The following is a 20,304-nucleotide window of genomic DNA, read 5'->3' as shown; positions in this document are numbered from 1 at the left end:
TGTTCATGGAATGTTAAGGGACTTAGATCCCCCATAAAGAGAACCCAGATATTACGTCACTTACGAAAGTTACGGGTAGATGTAGCTCTGCTGCAAGAAACACATCTTAAAGGGGAAGAATTTAAATTTATGCGCAAGAACTGGGTGGGACAGTGCATAGGTTCAGATGCAGTAGACAGAAAAGCGGGAGTGCTAATTTTAATCAATAAACAGCTGCAAGGTAAAGTTGATCTTAAATATGCAGATTCTGCAGGAAGATGCGTGGCGATTGAAGTGCGGCTGCCGGGTGATCTACTCACGATCTTTAATATATACGGCCCAAATGCTGATAAACCCAAATTTTATGAAACTATGCAACAGTTACTTCTCAAAGAGGATCTAGATAATCTAATTATTGGTGGAGATTGGAATGAGGTTATTGATAAAGCAGAACACACAAAAGTGGAAAGGGGAGATGCGGAGTGGCATAGAAACAGAACATCTTTGTTGGCAGATTTTGCCAACACACTGCATCTTACAGACACGTGGAGATTTCTCCACCCCTACGATAGGGAATTCTCTTTCTACTCTAAACCGCATCTCTCATTTTCACGCATAGACAATATCCTGGTAGGCAACAAAATGACCCCCAGATTAACATCTTCAAATATACATGACATCCTGATCTTAGATCATGCTCCCAGACATAGATAAATGGCTAAAAATGCGTGAAATACAAACGCAGCCCAACGTACGCCAATATTTTTTCAAATATGGCAACAAATCTGGCAAATTACTAGCAAAAATATCCAAGGGCTTCTATGCACCTGAACCAATCCTGAAGATCAAAAACTCGCAAGGCAACATAATAAATCATCCTAAGGAGATATCCGATATATTTGCCAATTTTTATAAAACACTATACACCCAACCTCCCACAGAGGTAGAATCTAAAGTGCATGAATGGCTTAATAAAGCCAATCTAATTAAAATAACCCCAGAAGATCTGGAATCACTAAACTCAAACATCTCCCCCGAAGAAATTATAACCACTATTACTACCCTCTCAAATCACAAAGCTCCAGGCCCAGATGGCCTGTCAGCAGAATTCTATAAAAGCCTTAAAAATGAAACTGCCCCCATACTTGCAAAACTTTTTAACGATATTCTGCAGGGAAACGCTCTCCCACATTCTGGAAATGAAGCGCATATAAAAGTATTATTGAAAAAAGGCAAGGATCCACTGTCACCCGAGTCGTACAGGCCAATCTCATTGATAAACCAGGACATCAAAATTCTTACCAAACTAATGGCCAATAGGCTAGCTCTCATACTGCCTCAACTCATTAATTCCACCCAAACAGGATTTATTAAGAGTAGATCTGCAATTGCAAATATTAGAAAGGTATTGGCCATATTAGAACAGGTTAAATCATACCCGGTTACGTATCAACAATCTGCAATACTGGCGTTGGACGCAGAAAAAGCGTTTGACGCAGTCAATTGGAGGTGGATGATATTGACACTACACCAAATGGGATTTTCAGGTTCATTTTTGAACCTGATTCACTCTCTCTATCGTTACCCTAAAGCTAGAATACATCTTCCAGGATTCCTCTCTGCTCCCCTGATGATTCATAGGGGAACCAGGCAAGGCTGCCCCCTATCCCCACTATTGTTTAATATTGCCCTAGAACCATTGGCCAGACTCCTACTACAAGCCAACAAGGGTATTCTAATTAATAATCACCCAACTCGTCAAGCCCTTTTTGCAGACGACATTTTATTATACCTGCAGGATCCAGCCCAACAACTCCCAACTATTTTGCAATTAATCACAGAAATAGGTTCTCTCTCGGGGTTTAAAGTCAATCACTCCAAAAGTGAATTGATGTATCTTTCACCAAAAGCCACCATCCCTGCTACCCAAGATTGGGGAATAAAAACTACATCTGGCCCGATCACCTACCTAGGCGTCAAAATCAACCCAGATCCTCACTCTCTTTACCACTTAAATATCAAATCACTAGTAGAAAAAGTGATCTCTCAGCTAAAAACCTGGGCTAACCTACCACTGAATCTCATGGGAAGGGCAGCTCTCATAAAAATGGTAAGCTTTGGTAGGCTACTTTATCCGATGCAGGTCCTCCCGCTGTTATTCAGACACTTGGAGATCCAACAACTAAATAAAGCATTCTCGCGTTTTCTATGGAGAAATAAAAGGCCGAGAATTTCACTAGCCAAGCTATCTCTACCCAAAGAGATGGGAGGCATTAGTCTACCAGACATCAGGCGATATAATCTAGCATGTATTACCAGACATATTAGAGACTGGATGTTTCAGACTTCCATCTTTTCTAACTATCCTCTAGAAGCTACCATAGCGGAACCCTGGTCTCTTACAGGATTGATGCATAGCAGCTGGGCCACCATGCCCCCTCGCCTCAAACACAACATATTATTCAGAGATACAGTCATAGCCTGGAGAGAAATACGAAAAATTTACAAAACGCCCTGGAGGATCTCCAAGTACCTGACATTCTGGGGCAGCCCGGGGTTCCAGCCGGACATGCAACACGCGGGATTTATTAAATGGGAGGAAAAGGGTTTAAGTCGCTTGGGCCAGCTGTTAAATCTAGATACACATAAATGGAGACCCTATACTGATTTCAGGGAAACTCACAACATAACAAGCCACGATTTCCTTAACTATGCTCAGATAAAGTCATATGTCAATGCCCAAATACATAACATCTCTGCTATAGCCACAATCACACCGTTTGATATATTCATTAAGGCCTCCGGAGACAATGCTTCTCTTTCAGCAACCCATAAAACTTTATTACAAGTGCAAGGAAAGAGACTTGCTTCATCTTGTTTTAAAGGCTGGTCAAAGCACTTCCAAGAAGCGCAACTACAAGAAGAGATACTTGAGGGACTAATCCGCATCCGCAAACTTATACCCAGTGAAATCTGGAGAGAATCTCACTTCTTATTCATCCACTATGCAAAATATGCATTTAATATGCACTACCAGAATCCACCACCAGGTTATGAAGCGAGATGCCCCAAGTGTCACCAACCACAAGCAGGTTTATTTCACTGCATCTGGACCTGCCCAAAGATTGACCAGTATTGGACAAAAGTGTTTCAATTCATAAAAAAAATCTGCACAAAAACCCTGGAAAAGACTCCCCTACTTGCCTTGTTCAATATCATCCCACGACAATCCAACCCGTCAGACCATAAAAAACTACCAAATGATCTAACACATATAATGCTATGTGCTGCTCGGAAAACTATATATAATCGCTGGATATATTCAACTGCTCCATCTGTCTGGGACTTAAAATCAGAACTTACAAACCTGCTAGCCATGGACAAAATTGAGGCTCTTCTTCATAGAGAAAAAAGCTCAGCAAAGTTCTTCAAGCGTTGGAAACTGTTCATCATAGACACTTTCACAAGAACTGGAATTAATAATCTAATGGAACCTTTTAAATACACCTCTTGGTACGCAACTGAAGATCTCCACGGCACACTAGGTCGACTAGTCTTATCTCACGCTCACTCATAACTCCATAAAAATGTTACATAGGACACTCACAACTGGAATCGACTGGTCGGTTGAATGACTGATTGGGTGATTCACCAATCCGTTAATCCAACTTCACCTTTCAAGCCATTCTTATGAGGTAGAAAGCGATGTGACTGGGGAGGGAGGGAAAGGGGTTGGGATTGAGGGGGGAGGGGACAAGGATATAGTTCCTTTAGGGTTTCTAATCGTTTGGTTTCTAGATAATCATACAAGTGAAAATAACCAATAGCACTAAGTTTTATCCCTACAAGCTGATCTTACTATACACTGTATGTAACTGTTATCTTAGCATGTAATATTTTGTTATATACCTAAAAATTCAATAAAAAATATATTGGAAAAATAAAAACATCTTGCATGTGTATACATCAATCAGGGAGTGTAATTAGAGTACTGCTTCACACTGACACACCAAACTCACTGTGTAACGCACCGCAAACAGCTGTTTGTGTAGTGACGGCCATGCTGGACTACTGCGCAACATGGCGAGATTGCTCTTCCTCACTCAGTGATGTCAGGTAATGTGTGACTTCCTTCTCAACTTTCCATGGCATTGTTAAAAAGCTTACCTTTTGTTTTGAAATTACATTTTCTACTTGCTATGTACTTGTTCAGTACCGCTACAATGAGAATCCTGTGGAGGCGGGCAAGTCTGCCATTGTGACCCCGGGTAATGGCCGGGGAATGAGGGGTTTGAATCCGGTGTGGAGCCTGAGCAACGGCTACCACTACACATCCAAGGAGGGCAGCGGGCAGGCATGCACGCCCGCCCGCCCGCCCCGAGGTAGTGACCAAAAATAACAATACAGGAGGAGGACTTTCGAGGCCCTGCTGTGTATTTGAAATGAATGTACTTTAAATCCTTTAACGAGAACCAGTTATGGCGGGCAAAGATGACACCACATTCCTTTCACAAGAATCATATGGAGGCGGGCAAGTCTGCCATTTGTGACCCCGGGTATAGGCCGGGGAATGAGGGATGGAATCCGGTGTGGAGCCTGAGAAATGGCTACCACTACACATCCAAGGAGGGCAGCAGGCAGGCATGCACGCCCGCCCCGAGGTAGTGACCAAAAATAACAATACAGGAGGCGGACTTTCGAGGCCCTGCTGTGTATTTGAAATGAATTAACTTTAAATCCTTTAACGGGAATCCGTTATGGAGGGCAAGTCTGCCATTGTCACCGTGGGGAATGAAGGTTGGATTCCGGCCCGAAGTGGGAGCCTGCTGAGACCCATGCTGTAGCTGCCCAGACCGTGCTTTGCAGACCAGGCATCTGTGGTCAGATGGACCCTTGAGCCAGCGGAAGACAAACCAAGTCGAAAGCATTTGACAAGAATGTTTTACGGAGGGCAAGTTTTTTTGCCCTTTTTTTTTTAATTTTTTGAAAATGATAGATGGTTGTATTTTTAAATTTTTTGAAAGTTTAGATGGTTGTATTTTTAAATTGTTTGAAAGTTTAGATGGTTGTATTTTTAAATTGTTTGAAAGTTTAGATGGTTGTATTTTTAAATTGTTTAAAAGTGTATCCATTCTTCCTCCCCCCAGCCAAGAACAATACCATGGGAACGCGGAGCAGCAGAAGCCCCCTGTGACGGCTGCCGCGGTTGTTCTCCGCGGCTTGTCTTTTGAGGGGTGCTGCTTTTCCTCAGGTGTTCTTGCCATAGCTGTTTGTGCCTTCTCTCCAGGTGCCTTCGTAAAGCACTTGTCCCTACGTGACAGTTGGCCTTTCCATGGCTCAATTTTTGCTGGCAGAGACAACAGATGGCTTTGCTCCGATCTGAGACACACACGTTAAAAAATTTCCAAACCGCTGAGCCCCCCTGGGCTGATGGCGCTACAGTGGCATCAGCAGCTGAGGTTGAAGGGCATGTTGGCTGTCTGGCCATAGCGGGCGATACATGGCGCCGGACACTGCCCCCAGCTGTTTCTGAGGACGAGCTCCCTCTTGTATTGCGTTCCGGAGTTGGAGCCTGATCAACGTCTACCACCACACATCCAGGCAAGAAGGGAGGCAGGCAGGCATGCATGCCCGCCCCGAGGTAGTGACCAAAAATAACAATACAGGACTCAGGAGGACCTTTTGCGGCCCTAATTGAAATGAATTAACTTTAAATCCTTTAATGGGAATCCGTTATGGAGGGCAAGTCTGCCATTGTCACCGCGGGGAATGAAGGTTGGATTCCGGCCCGAAGTGGGAGCCTGCTGAGACCCATGCTGTAGCTGCCCTGACCGTGCTTTGCAGACCAGGCATCTGTGGTCAGATGGACCCTTGAGCCAGCGGAAGACCAACCAAGTCGAAAGCATTTGCCAAGAAGGACTATGGCAAGGAGTTGGACTATAGAACGTCCGCATGTCAGACATCACCCTGAGATCGCTGGAGCGTCCTGTTCTTGCCTGCGTGGACTTGGGAGGAGGAGGGTTACTGCCAGTGGTACCTTGATTGCGTTGTGCAGCCACATCACCCTTAAATGCATTGTAAAGCATCATCGACAGCTTGTTCTGCAAGTGCTGCATCCTTTCCGCCTTTTGTTGAGTTGCTAAGAGGTCCGCCACTTTGTGCCTGTACCGAGGGTCTAGTAGCGTGGCCACCCAGTACAGGTCATTCGTCTTGAGTTTTTTGATACGGGGGTCCCTCAACAGGCTGGACAACATGAAAGAGGACATCTGCACAAAGCTGGATGCAGACGTACTCTTCCATCTCCTCTTGCTCTTCCTCAGTGACGGGACGCAACTCCTCTTCCTCCCCCCAGCCACGAACAATACCACGGGAACGTGGAGCAGCAGAAGCCCCCTGTGATGGCTGCCGCGGTTGTTCTCCTTCCGCCGCCTCTTCCTCCTCCACAGAAACACCTTACTCATCATCACTATCATCAGAGTCTGACTCCTCTCCTTCCCCACACGACTCCTCTTCTTCCTCCACCTCCCCCCTCTGTGCTGCCGCCGGTGTTGTGGAAACATCGGGTTCGTGTGTAAATGGCTCCCACGACTCCTGCTGCCCTAACTCTTCTTGTTCACGCTCCTCCACAGCTGTATCCACCACTCTACGCACGGCACGCTCCAGGAAGTAGGCGTAGGGGATCAAGTCGCTGATGGTGCCCTCATCGCGACTCACCAGTTTGGTCACCTCCTCAAAGGGCTCCATGACCCTGCATGCATTTCGCATCAGTGTCCAGTTGTTGGGCCACAACATCCCCATCCTCCCAGATTGTGACCTTGTACTGCAATGATACAGGTACTGGGCGACGGCTTTCTCCTGGTCTAGCAGGCGAGAGAACATCAGCAGGGTGGAATTCCAGCGAGTCGGGCTATCGCAAATCAGGCGTCCACCGGCAAGTTGTTTCTACGCTGAATGTCCGCAAAGCGTGCCATGGCCTTGTAAGAGCGCCTGAAATACCCACACAACTTCCTGGCCTGCTTCAGGACGTCCTCTAAGCCTGGGTACTTGGACACAAATCTTTGCACGACCAGATTAAGCACATGTGCCATGCAGGGTATGTGTGTCAGCTTTCCCAAATTCAATGCAGCAATGAGATTGCTGCCGTTGTCACACACCACGTTGCCGATCTCAAGCTTGTGCGGGGTCAGCCATTGCTCCACCTGTTTGTTAAGAGCAGCCAGGAGAGCTGCTCCAGTGTGACTCTCCGCTTTCAGGCAAGACATGTCTAACACTGCATGACACCGTCGCACCTGGCATGCAGCATAGGCCCTGGGGTGCTGGAGCTGTGTAGCTGGAGAGGAGATGGCGGCACCAGCCAAGGAGGAGGAGGATGACGACAGCGAAGCGGTGATAGCAGGTGGAGAGGAGGTGGCTGGAGGCCTGCCTGCAAGCCGTGGAGGTGTGACAAGTCTGTCCTCTGCGCAGCCACGTACTCCCTGCTTGCTGCCATCGGTCACCAGGTTGACCCAATGGGCTGTGTATGTAATGTAGTGGCCCTGCCCGTGCTTGGCAGACCAGGCATCCGTGGTCAGGTGGACCCTTGACCCAACGCTGTGTGCCAGAGATGACACCACTTGCCTCTCAACTGCATGGTACAGTTTGGGTATGGCCTTTTGTGAAAAATAATTGCGGCCTGGTATCTTCCACTGCGGTGTACCAAAGGCCACAAACTTACGGAAAGCCTCCGACTCCACCAGCTTGTATGGTAATAGCTGGCGAGCTAATAGTTCCGCCACACCAGCTGTCAGACGCCGGGCAAGAGGGTGACTGGCAGACATTTGCTTCTTACGCTCAAATACTTCCTTCACGGACAGCTGGGTACTGCTGTGGGCAGAGGAGAAGGAACCGCTGAAGGGAAGAGGCGGTGTGGAGGAGGGTGGCTGTGAAGGTGCAAGGGAGAAAGTGGATGAAGACGATGCACCTGAAGGAGGAAGAGGAGGAGGAAGAGGAGAAGGAGGGTGGCTTGTCTTTTGAGGGGTGCTGCTTTTCCTCAGGTGTTCTTGCCATAGCTGTTTGTGCCTTCTCTCCAGGTGCCTTCGTAAGGCACTTGTCCCTACGTGAGAGTTGGCCTTTCCACGGCTCAATTTTTGCTGGCAGAGACAACAGATGGCTTTGCTCCGATCTGAGACACACACGTGAAAAAATTTCCAAACTGCTGAACCCCCCTGGGGTGATGGCGCTAGGGTGGCATCAGCAGCTGACGTTGAAGGGCATGTTGGCTGGCTGGCCATAGCTGGTGATACATGGCGCCGGACACTGCCCCCAGCTGTTTCTGAGGACGAGCTCCCTCTGCTTCTATCATGGAGTCGTCTCCTCCTACTCCTCTCTGACTCCTCCTCTGAACTGTCCCCCTGGTCATCTCCTCTACCAGGAACATATGTGGTATCCGTATAATCGTCATCATAATCCTCCTGGCCAGCTGCGCTTTCCTCAGACACCTCCTCAAGTGCACCAACTTCAGGTGGTCCACCATCATCCCCATCCACACACGTTACGTCCATACTATCGCCACCTAACTCAGATGTATGAGGTGGTGTACCTGCGCCTTCTTGTTGTTGTTGCAGTAGTGGCTGGGAATCAGTGATTTCACCACCACCACCAAATAACTCCTGCGAAGTGTCAAATGCAGCGGATGTGGTGCTTGTTGTAGCGCTGGTGGCTGCGGGAGATGAGGTGTTCTGTGTTAAATACTCAATCACCTCCTCACGATTTTGGGAAGTGATGGCACGTGCCTTCTTCTGAGCACTGTATTTTGGGGCAGGTCCGCACTAAAATCACAGCAACACCACCTCGCACAGCCACAGACCTGCCGGTGCCTGGTGGCCTTCCTCTGGGTCTGCCTCTACCTCTTCCTCTACCTGGTTTGTCCATTTTGTCCATCTCGGGGGTATGCTAGCTATATGCAGTCAGGTGGGTTCTCACTCAACACAACAGGTAGTTAGATGCAGTGAGGTGGCCAGGTGGGTTCTCACTCAACACAACAGGTAGTTAGATGCAGTGAGCTGGGTTCACTCAACACAACGCTAGGTATATGCAGTGATGAGGTGGGTTAAGTAAACACAACAGGTACTGGGTAGTTAGATGCAGTGAGCTGGGTTCACTGAACAGTAAAGGTACTTAAGATGCAGTGAGGTGGGTTCTCACTCAACACAACAGGTAGTTAGATGCAGTGAGGTGGCCAGGTGGGCTCTCACTCAACACAACAGGTAGTTAGATGCAGTGAGGTGGCCAGGTGGGTTCTCACTCAACACAACAGGTAGTTAGATGCAGTGAGCTGGGTTCACTCAACACAATGCTAGGTATATGCAGTGATGAGGTGGGTTAAGTAAACACAACAGGTACTGGGTAGTTAGATACAGTGAGCTGGGTTCACTGAACAGTAAAGGTACTTAAGATGCAGTGAGGTGGGTTCTCACTCAACACAACAGGTAGTTAGATGCAGTGAGGTGGCCAGGTGGGTTCACACTCAACACAACAGGTAGTTAGATGCAGTGAGCTGGGTTCACTCAACACAACGCTAGGTATATGCAGTGATGAGGTGGGTTAAGTAAACACAACAGGTACTGGGTAGTTAGATGCAGTGAGCTGGGTTCACTGAACAGTAAAGGTACTTAAGATGCAGTGAGGTGGGTTCTCACTCAACACAACAGGTAGTTAGATGCAGTGAGGTGGCAAGGTGGGTTCTCACTCAACACAACAGGTAGTTAGATGCAGTGAGGTGGCCAGGTGGGTTCTCACTCAACACAACAGGTAGTTAGATGCAGTGAGCTGGGTTCACTGAACAGTAAAGGTACTTAAGATGCAGTGAGGTGGGTTCTCACTCAACACAACAGGTAGTTAGATGCAGTGAGCTGGGTTCACTCAACACAACGCTAGGTATATGCAGTGATGAGGTGGGTTAAGTAAACACAACAGGTACTGGGTAGTTAGATGCAGTGAGCTGGGTTCACTCAACACAAAGCTAGGTATATGCAGTGATGAGGTGGGTTAAGTAAACACAACAGGTACAGGGGTATATGCAGTACTGGGTAGTACAATGTGCAGCTCCCTGTCACACACACAGGCAGTCAGTCACTGAATGTACTGGGCTGCTGGCAGTGGCACACACACTATCAATTAGCAAGGCTGTGCATGCAACAAAAGTGTCAGTTTGACACACAGAAAAAAAAAATGTACAGGTTGAGCTCTGAAAAGAGCTGTTGCTGGGTGCTTTAAAAGCAATAATAATCAGTCAGGAGCAAGCAAAGCAGCCTAGAACCTAACTAATCTGTCCCTAGAAGAACAAGTCTGCAGCAGCTGTCCCTAGTCTGTCTCTAGCAGGCACACGAGTGAGTCTAATGGCCGCCGGACCCTGCCTTATATAAGGGGGGTGGGGCTCCAGGGCTTAGTGTAGCCTGAATGGCTACAATGTGCCTGCTGACTGTGATGCAGAGGGTCAAAGTTGACCCTCATAGTGCATTATGGGGCGAATCAAACTTCCGCAAAAGTTCACCTGGTGCAGGCGAACGCGAACGCCCTAAGTTCGCCTGGAACCGTTCGCCGGCGAACCGTTCGCTACATCTCTAGTCTACAGACAGGCTTGTCATTCAATAATCCTATTCTATCTATAGGTGTGCTGTTCTTTTAACGTACAACCACCTGAAGGGGATTTCTTATTTTTCTCTCACTATAGCACTCTAAGTAGTAGATTGTTTTAACTTCACATAGAAAAAAAACTGCTGCAGTTCTGTCAGTCCTAGAATTATTTGCTTATTTTAGTGAAAAACTGGATTACCAGAGGAATTTGCCTGAGGGAAGCATAAATTCTTGATGGTGCTGCTCTAATAATCTGGAGACATTCCCTGCAAGAAGCCCATGCGCTGTGATAAAAGAAAGTGAGGCATCTGCATACTGATAAGGTAAACTCACTGAATTGGCGGGAATGTGTGCAGATTCTGTGGGCAAGGCTGAATCATACTCGTGCCATTTACATAGGGATTACAGAAAGGGACAATGAACTGCAACAGAGGTTCAGAGAAAGAAAAAAAAGTTTCAATTACATTTCCTGGATATGAAATAAGGAGGAGCTCTTGGCTAGTGTAACCAGCAGAGCAGCAGCAGATGGTTTTGCAGTTGCAGTTATCAGCACTGGAGCCTGTCCACTAGTTGCTGAAACTTGAGGAAAGTTATGATAGAGGAGTTACACTGAGCCCCAGGAGCCCTCTGCATGTGAATCACCATGGCAGCCAGCCTTGCAAGCAGACTAGCCTTGCAGCAGTTATTCAGCAAGCAGCAAGCATCTGCCGGGATCTGTCCATGGAGAAGGCTCAGTATCAAGTCCTGCGTCTCCTACCAGAAGCACAAGGTGTACCCAGCTCACCATGTCCCTGGACCTGCATGGGATGTCCATGCCTACATGCCAGAAGCCATGGCTCTGCCCAATGTGCGGACCTACCAGGACCTGGTGCAGTTCGCCCTCCAGGATCCTGAGACATTTTGGGGGGTCCTTGCTAGGGAGAGGCTGACCTGGGTAAAGCCACACCAGACAGTGAAGGACTGTGACTTCACTCAAGGCCGAGTAAGATGGTTCCTAGGAGGGCAGCTGAATGTATCTGGTGAGTGCTGAGAGCCCAGACTGCTGCTTTGGTTTAATAGCTACGTTGTTTGGAGGGGGGCTTTCTTATATCTGATAACTGAAGATGAAATTCATAATTGTTTATTGCATAGTATTATTGCTAGGGGAAGATGATGACTGCCACCTTCCTGTGCCCACTGCCCAATAAGGAAGGGGGGGGGGGGGGGGGGGTTGCTTGGGGCACCAGTGCAAGTTTTACATGGGCCCCAAACATTGTATTAGTATGGAGTCTAAATACCCAACAAGGACAGCTGCAGTGTATGAGAGCTGTGATCAGAGTAAAGATGCAGATTGTTAATTATGATCACTATTCACTGCAATTATTATCACTATTCACTGTACATACAGAGGTGTTTATTACCAGTTCAGCACCAATGAAACGATAATAAGATGGATGAAGGTGCCCTCTTGTCCAGGGGCCCCGGTGCAATCGTAACCTCTGCTACATCCTCTATTGCTACGCCACTGTCTGTAGCGTATGTTATTCTCATTAGTGTGCCAAAACGGACACTCCTCGCAGTGGGAGCTGACGTAGTTGCTATGTACTTGTCATGTGGGTAGCTTATGTACGTTTATTATTATTGATGTAAAGAAGTCTTGTGTCAGCTCCGCAGGTCGGCTCATTTGTTAGCAGGAAGCCTCATAGCGATCGCGTGTGGTTAGCCTCATATTCTGCATAGTTTGCTGTTAACCAGTTAGACACTGAGCCATGTTCTATCATCTGACACGCTGCTTAGTGATCTGTATGGAGATGTAATGATGATGGTGCACAGCCCTCCTATCACTGTGAGACTCTGTGAGGGCCATAAATGTCTCGCACTCGCAGTGATCTGCCCATAGGGCTACACGCAGTGCTCGGGATACAAGCAGTTAATCTGTCTTCCGTGGCATAAATAACAGTTGACGGTCTCTTCGCAGCAATGAAAGGAGTGGGCTGGGCTCGGATATCTTCCGCCATTGGTTAAGATTTCTATAGAGTGGGCGTGACGCCTTATGTAAGGGGTTTGTATCATTCCAGAGATGGAGATGTGTGTCTGTCACGTGGTGTATTCTGCATGCTGTTTCTGATTTTTTTCTGATGTACTCTACTCTGCCTACTCCCAAGTATTCAGCTAGCTAGCTGTCTGTTCCCGGGCAAAAGCATCACTGCATATTATGCATCCCTGCCTGATTGTGCTGGTGTAGAAGTATATTGCATCAATCTGTCTGTACATCCACTCCTATTAATAATTCTATACTTTACATGCCTGGAAGTGTTTGCATTCGTTTTGTATAATAAATCTATAAACATGGGCATGATCTAAAGAAATTTTCCTAGCAGAGGGGTAAACTATTATGACTCCACACTCCCTGTCCGTCCACCGAGCAGTAGCATAGGTGCATGGGTCTTTTCTCTCCGATTATCTCACATGGGCCCATGATTTGAATATCACACTGGACATTGCATTATAACATACATACAGGGGCGTAGCAATAGGGGGTGCAGAGGTAGCGACCGCATCGGGCCCTTGGGCCAGAGGGGCCCTGAAGGGCCCTCCCTCATCTACAGTATTAGCTCTCTATTGGTGCTGTGATCAAAATAATTACTTCTATAGGTACTTTGAATAGTGGTAATCATTAACAAACTATTCCTCATCCCCTTCTTGCACCTAGGACACTGTAGTTGCCATTGGCAGGTTTTGGTGCGCCGTATCAATTGTTATGTATAGAGTGCCTGGGGGGCCCCATTGTAAAACCTGCATCGGGGCCCACAGCTCCTTAGCTACGCCACTGCATACATATAACGCAACTAAAGAGAATTTGCAGTAAAGTGCGATGTAACATACGCAAAGAAGTAACTGACCACTGTACACCTTCATTGACTAAGTTTGGGTGCGTCGGCGTGTGCGATTCTAGCAATGCAATGCATGTTCTGTATTGTAACAACAGAATCCCCTGCATCACTCCGCAACTGATGGGGTGTGAACGGTTCATAGACTTTGAATTGGACCACCTTACAGTGTGCAAAACTATGTCCATTACAGCACTATATTGCGTGCATGAAAAAAGGGGGCAGTGAAAACAGGGTCCGACTTATTCACGAATTTGGCACCAGGTATTATCGAAATTTGCTAACGAGAACCATCCTTGTCAAGCTTTATTAGTGATAATTATTGTTGCAAAAACAAACGAGAAATAATAACGAATAAGTATTAAAGGGGATTTACTTACCAAGTCTTTTACTTATAATTCTCTCATGTGTGCCCTGGCTTCTGATGCATGGCCCCACCCCCTTACAGAAGAGTGCTGTTGCGTTTTCTCTGTCTAAAAGAGAGAAAACGCCAAAGACCTTTTCTGCAAGGGTGTGGGGCTATGCACCAAAAGGTGGCAGACACGGGGCTCTGAATAGGCTGCCAAAATAGTGTGCAAGTGAGTAGGGAAGTTGGCTGTCATGTTGCTATAGATCCTTTACATAGGGCGAGCGCTGTAATAACAGCGCAGGAGATTTGGGCGCAGCCCATGCCACCATAGACCGGAATAGGAATTATGTAAGTAACGTAAGTAACTTTGGCACCATCAGAAGACGGAGCTAAAGTTACTTTTAACCTCCTTGCCGGTTATCCCGAACACAGTTCGGGGTAACCTGCGCAGGAGGATTTCTCAGGCCCCGCTGGGCCGATTTGCATAATTTTTTTTTCCTACACGCAGCTAGCACTTTGCTAGCTGCGTGTAGTACGCGATCGGCGCCGCTCGCCGCCGATTCGCCGCTACCCGCCGCGCCGAGCCGCCCCCGACCCCTGCGCAGCCTGGCCAATCAGTGCCAGGCAGCGCTAAGGGGCTGATCGGGATTCCCTCTGATGTCACGACGTCGGTGACGTCATCCCGCCCGGTCGCCATGGCGACCGGGGAAGCCCTGCAGGAAATCCCGTTCTCAACGGGATTTCCTGCATACTCTGATCGCCGAAGGCGATCGGAGTGGGTGGGGGGATGCCGCCGCTCAGCGGCTATCATGTAGCGAGTCCTGGGCTCGCTACATGATTTAAGAAAAAAAAAAATTTAAAAAAAGTGTGGCGCTGCCTCCTTGCCGGATTTTATAGACCGGCAAGGAGGTTAAAACACTGTCATTCGGCCTCCAGCAATAGCTGGAAGCAGAATTACATCATTCCCCACCATCCACGTGGACCTGGAGGGGTAATAGTAATTAACGTCGCCAGGAACTTGTGCAGCAGCAGAATAAGCCATACCGGCTGTATCCTGCGCCCAAATATCCCGGCGACGATTTCATGTATGTATGCACATAGGGTGCTTTTGTAAAGAATAGAGGAAATACTGAGAATCTCCCATGAGGAGATAGACTACTCTAAAACAGATATGCCAGGTTTTCACTGCCTACTGTAAGCCACAGGAACATAGGAGAAAAAGTTATTCATAGTGCATTTCACTGTGGGATAAATTTACTTCTTCTAAGTATGTGCACACATGTATTTAAAATTTTACAATTGTTTGCGAGGTCTTTTAATTCAAAGCCTGTATGCAGCAAGTTGTAATAATGCAATGGTGTAATAATGCAATCTGTTACAACACAGAGATGGGATCAGACCCATAGAATTGTATGGGTAGCAGAATTATTCTGCCATGCAACAGATATATAACAGATTATTCTGCCATGCAACAGGAAAAAAGGGCGGCCGCCATAGACTTTAATGCAATTATGGTTAATATGGCAAAAAAGAAGAAAAAAATTTTGTTAATAACATTACAAAATTATAGTTTTTGAGGTAGTTATCATTTTAGAAGTTTACAACGGTGTAGTGTTTGTCATATTATTTCGTTAATAAGTACAGATTTTACGTTTTCAAAGATATTTTCGTTAATATATGTAAAATGGTGTTTCTGCAGAGGGAGTGGTTAGGGTTAGGCACCACCAAGGGGAGTGGTTAGGGTTAGGCACCACGAGGCGGCATTTAGTTTTAGGCAACACCAAGGGAAGAGGTTAGGGTTAGGCACCACCAGGGGGTGGTTTGGGTTAGGCACCACCGGGGGGGTTAGGCACCACCGGGGGGTGTGGTTAGGGTTAGGCACCACCAGGGGTGGTGGTTAGGGTTAGGCGCCACTAGGGGAGTGTTTAGTTTTAGGCACCACCAGTGGAGGGTTCTGTGTGAGGGTAGGGTTGGGTTAAGCAGTATTGACGAAAAACGTAACGACATTTAACGTTAAAGGAGATGGACTAGTCCAAAACCAATCAGATCTATCACATTTTTTTAACCTACTGTAAAGGTTGCCTGCTAATGATCCAATTTTACCTTCCAATCGACCTTCCGTTTGATTGGATTATGTTGGTGCTGCAGATATTACTGTATTGGGTATGACACTATTGACGTACTGGACCACTGCCATTCCCAGATGCCTCCTGCATCCTGAAAATGTTTGCAATTTGCAGCTGACGTGCAGTGAACCCCACTGCTTTTAGCAAGGGCTTAGTGGGGCCAGTGGATTAATACAAGGCTAAGCTTTTATAATTCAATCTTTGGTGCGAGAAAAAGACACAGGAACACCGGGAGCCCAATATAGTGCAGTATCGTCTGGTTAGATTGGATTAATATGTGAGATAGTGTATATATACTCACAAGTGTGGGTTGCACACCAAGCAACCACTGGTAAACGCGTGTGAGGAAATACCGTCCTCACTCGGCCTTTTTCTTTGAGATAGATGTCACGGTCGCAGCTCCAAAACAAAAAAAACAGTCTTTTAGCTCAATTCAGATACAAGACTAAGCGGACTCCTTTTTGGGAGTCCGCTATAAATTCTAGATAAGGGTAGGAGGCGCCCAAGGTATAGCTAATATCACTATATATAGGTAAGAAATTCTTACCTTATTCCAGTCAGATTTCAAATAATGAACATTTCTCGAAAAGGTACCGTATATACTCGAATACAAGTCGACCTCGTGTATAAGTCGACCCCAATATTTGACCCTCTTAAGCTGGCATTTTTTAATATCTCGAATATAAGTCTATCCAGCAAAGTTGTAGTTAAGTCCAAACCTTCTGTCTTTGGAAGAAATCATAAATAAGGTTAAAGGGAACCTTAACTGCTGCGGAAAAATAAATTCACTTACCTGGGGGCTTTCCCAAGCCTCCTGCAGCCGTCCTGTGCCCGCGCCGGTCCTTCGGTGCCCTCCGGTCTCCCTCCGCCGCTGAGTTTCGATTTCGGACGACTGCCAGTCGTCCTGGGGCCTCTTCCGCATTCCTGGTCGTAAACTGCAGTAAAGCGCGTCCGCATGACGCGTTTGGCGTCATGCGATGACGCGTTTGGCGTCATGCGGACGCGCTTTACTGCAGTTTACGACAAGGAATGCGGAAGAGGCCCCAGGACGACTGGCAGTCGTCCGAAATCGAAACTCAGCGGCGGAGGGAGACCGGAGGGCACCGAAGGACCGGCGCGGGGACAGGACGGCTGCAGGAGGCTTGGGAAAGCCCCCAGGTAAGTGAATTTATTTTTCCGCAGCAGTTAAGGTTCCCTTTAAGGGCAGCATGGTGGCGAGGTAGTTCTCACTCTCGCCTTGCAGTGCTGGGTTCCCGGGTTAAAATCCCAGACAGGTCAACATCTGTATGCAATGTAACAATGTATACTCTGCCTGTGTCTGTGCATACCTCCCAACATTTTAAAATAAGAAACCGGGACACTGGCCACACCCCCAACCACACCCCCTAACCACACCCCCAACACGCCTACCATCGTTTTTTGAAGATTTTTTTTTAATTAAATATTTATACCCTTATATTTTTTTTTATAAGTATACCCTCATACACCCTGCCCGTGGGTGGGGAGGAGGGTAAGGGTGCCTGTGGGTGGGGAGGAGGGTGCCACTTTTAGGTTGGGGTGGGTTGCCTGGGCAGATAATGGAGGCGGAAAAACTGATCGAGGCTCCAGCCGCGGTAATGAGGGATGCGGGAGCTTCACTGCTTCCTCCCTCCCTCTCTGAATACCCCCCTATGTATGTCTGTGTCCCCCCTCCCCTTCCTGTAGGCAGAGTGAGCGCAGCGGAGCGGGCAGTCTGGTCCTCTTACCGCTGATGCACGACGCGCGTACTGTCTCTCTGGCATCGGACCTCCATGTGCTTCCTGTGACGTCATAGTAAACAGGAAGCACATGGAGGTCGGATGCCAGAGACAGTACGCGTGCATCAGCGGTAAGAGGACCCGACTGCCCGCTCCGCTGCGCTCACTCTGCCTACAGGGAGGGGGGACACAGACATACATAGGGGGGTTTTCAGAGAGAGGGAGGGAGGAAGCAGTGAAGCTCCCGCATCCCTCATTACTGCGGCTGGAGCCTCGATCAGTTTTTCCGCCTCCATTATCTGCCCAGCCGGCCGGGATTCAAGAGGGGGGCCCAGGACAGCGGGAGGGCCCCCCCAAATCGGGAGAATCCCGACCAATCCGGGACGGTTGCGGGCTATGGTCTGTGTGAGCTTCCTCCAGGCACTATGGTTTCCTCTCACATCCCACAACATACAGATAAGTTAACTGGCTTCCCCCTAACTTGGCCCAAGACTATAATACATACAATACATGATACATAGGCATATGGCTAAGGTAGGGATTAGATTGTGAGCCCCTCTGAGGGACAGTTAGTGACAAGACAGTATACTCTGTACAGCAATGCAGAAGATGTCACTGCTATATAAATACTAAATAATAATAACAGTGGGCATGTATGATACTGATACCAGGAGCAACCCTGCATGATCTCCATGCATCTTCCTCACACTGTGCTGCTGATATGTTAATACAGAACATTAAAAGCAGCACAGTGTTGGAAACATGCTTGCAGATCACAGGGGGTTAATCACTTCATGTATCCTCAGTTAGAAAAGCAATGATAAGCAACAGTGCACACAGGAGCTGAGTGCTGACAGGGAAGATGAGCCCAATGTTAGAGAATTACCCAGTCTGACTCTGGATGCATCTTAACTTCCTCTCAATGCTGATATCCTCCACAGATCACTGAAACAGGCTTCAGCTCCCATCCAGCATGTCTCGCTACTCTGATCCCCTCCCCCACTTCCTCATGTCACTAGGAAGCAGGACGGGGATACCTAATGCTAATTGTATCAATGCTGGTAGAGAATGCTGCTCTCCCCAGCTCTGCACAATAAAGGTGTCACTGTTATCAGCAGTGCTGACACTTCAGTGATTGAAGATTCAACGGAGCTCCAGCTTCAATGGAGGAATTAAGCTGCTCCTGCCCCGCTGGCTGTACTAGAGTCACGTGTTATCAGAGCGAAGGTTAAGGCCCATACACACGTCGGATTTGCGCGAACGACGGGTCGTTTGAACGTTCCGTCGTTCGCACGTTTCCGCATGAAATCCGGCGTGTGTACAGACTATCGTTCGGGAGATAAGACTGGTTACCAACGATCCGCCGGGCGGATCGCTGGTAACCAGTCTTATCTCCCGAACGATAGTCTGTACACACGCCGGATTTCATGCGGAAACGTGCGAACGACGGAACGTTCAAACGACCCGTCGTTCGCGCAAATCCGACGTGTGTATGGGCCTTTAGTCCATTATGCAGCTTGCAGGGGGAGGTGGATTATGGTGACCAGGCATCTTAACTGAAGCAGGGGGACACAATCTGGCTGGCTAGCAGCACAAGGGGAAAAGAATGCAGCAAATGTAGAGCAAAGGGGATGCTTTATACTCTGCTACAAGTCAGAAATTTAGGTCTGATGCAAGTATAAGTCGACCCCCCTACTTTACAAAAGTAGATCAGACCTAAATTTCTCGACTTGTAGACGAGTATATACGGTAGTTAAATTTTAATATGCACATCAGACAACGTGTTTCGCGGAAACACTCCGCTTCATCAGGTCAAGTTCAAGCAGGGCTGTGGAGTCGGAGTCGTGGAGTCGGAGTCGTGGAGTCGGGCAATTTTGGGTGCCTGGAGTCGGAGTCGGGAAAAAATGCACCGACTCCGACTCCTAATGAATTTGTAACTGTAATTAAAATAGAAAATATGATAAAATGTTCTATTTCTCAGATAATAGTCATTAAAAATAATGTATATATACAGTAATAGCTGTGCTTAGTCCACAAAAATGAAATAAACCAATCAAAATTAGTTCCTTGTGCTGCTTCAATAAAGCAGTCCCGTTATTTTTAAGGTCAGATATACATATCTGATTGTGACTGTATATATGATGTGTACACAGGAATCTCTTATATATACTAAATAACATCTATGCTGTAAGAATAATGCCTGATGTGTAGCCGTGTCACTAATAGAGATGGTCAACGAGATGGAAATAATTCCGCATTGATGCTGATTTGTGCAAATGTATGCACTCTCTTTGCTCATGAAATCAAATAATTTGATACGTTATTAAAATTTGGTTTGGTGACTACAAATTAAAGGGTAACTGAGACGGATGAAAAGTAAAGTTTTATACATACCTGGGGCTTTCTCCAGCCCCCTTCAGGCTAATCAGTCCCTCGCTGTCCTCCACCACCCGAATCTTCTGCTATGAGTCCTGGTAATTCAGCCAGTCAGCGCAGTCCGGCCGCATGCCGCTCCCACAGCCAGGAACATTCTGCACCTGCGCAATAGTGCTGCACAGGTGTAGTATGCTCCTGGCGGCGGAGTGTGTGCATGCGCACTACGCCCGACTGGCTCAAGTACCTGGACTCAT

General features: G+C 47.4%; 2 protein-coding genes and 1 long non-coding RNA gene across 4 annotated transcripts in view; 2 read left to right on the top strand and 1 right to left on the bottom strand.

Moving 5' to 3' along the window:
• Positions 1-12,580, bottom strand: part of LOC137504176 (uncharacterized) — a 152,051-nt gene extending 139,471 nt beyond the window's left edge. The window contains exon 1 of the long non-coding RNA XR_011019441.1: positions 11,994-12,580. This is a non-coding gene — a long non-coding RNA (uncharacterized lncRNA). The remainder of the gene's footprint in view (positions 1-11,993) is intronic.
• The window catches only part of ABHD12 (abhydrolase domain containing 12, lysophospholipase), a 1,393,598-nt gene that overhangs the window by 888,873 nt on the left and 484,421 nt on the right, over positions 1-20,304 (top strand). The gene's annotated exons all lie outside the window — the stretch shown is intronic.
• The window catches only part of ACSS1 (acyl-CoA synthetase short chain family member 1), a 165,033-nt gene continuing 155,710 nt past the window's right edge, over positions 10,982-20,304 (top strand). The window contains exon 1 of the mRNA XM_068232237.1: positions 10,982-11,612. Coding sequence (XP_068088338.1) covers positions 11,237-11,612 — 376 coding nt within the window. The 5' untranslated portion in view covers positions 10,982-11,236. The remainder of the gene's footprint in view (positions 11,613-20,304) is intronic.

The sequence above is a fragment of the Hyperolius riggenbachi genome, chromosome 4 (assembly GCF_040937935.1).
Source record: "Hyperolius riggenbachi isolate aHypRig1 chromosome 4, aHypRig1.pri, whole genome shotgun sequence".
Taxonomy (NCBI): domain Eukaryota; kingdom Metazoa; phylum Chordata; class Amphibia; order Anura; family Hyperoliidae; genus Hyperolius; species Hyperolius riggenbachi.
The sequence above is the reverse complement of the archived record's forward strand: the minus strand, read 5'-3'. Positions and strand labels throughout refer to the sequence as shown.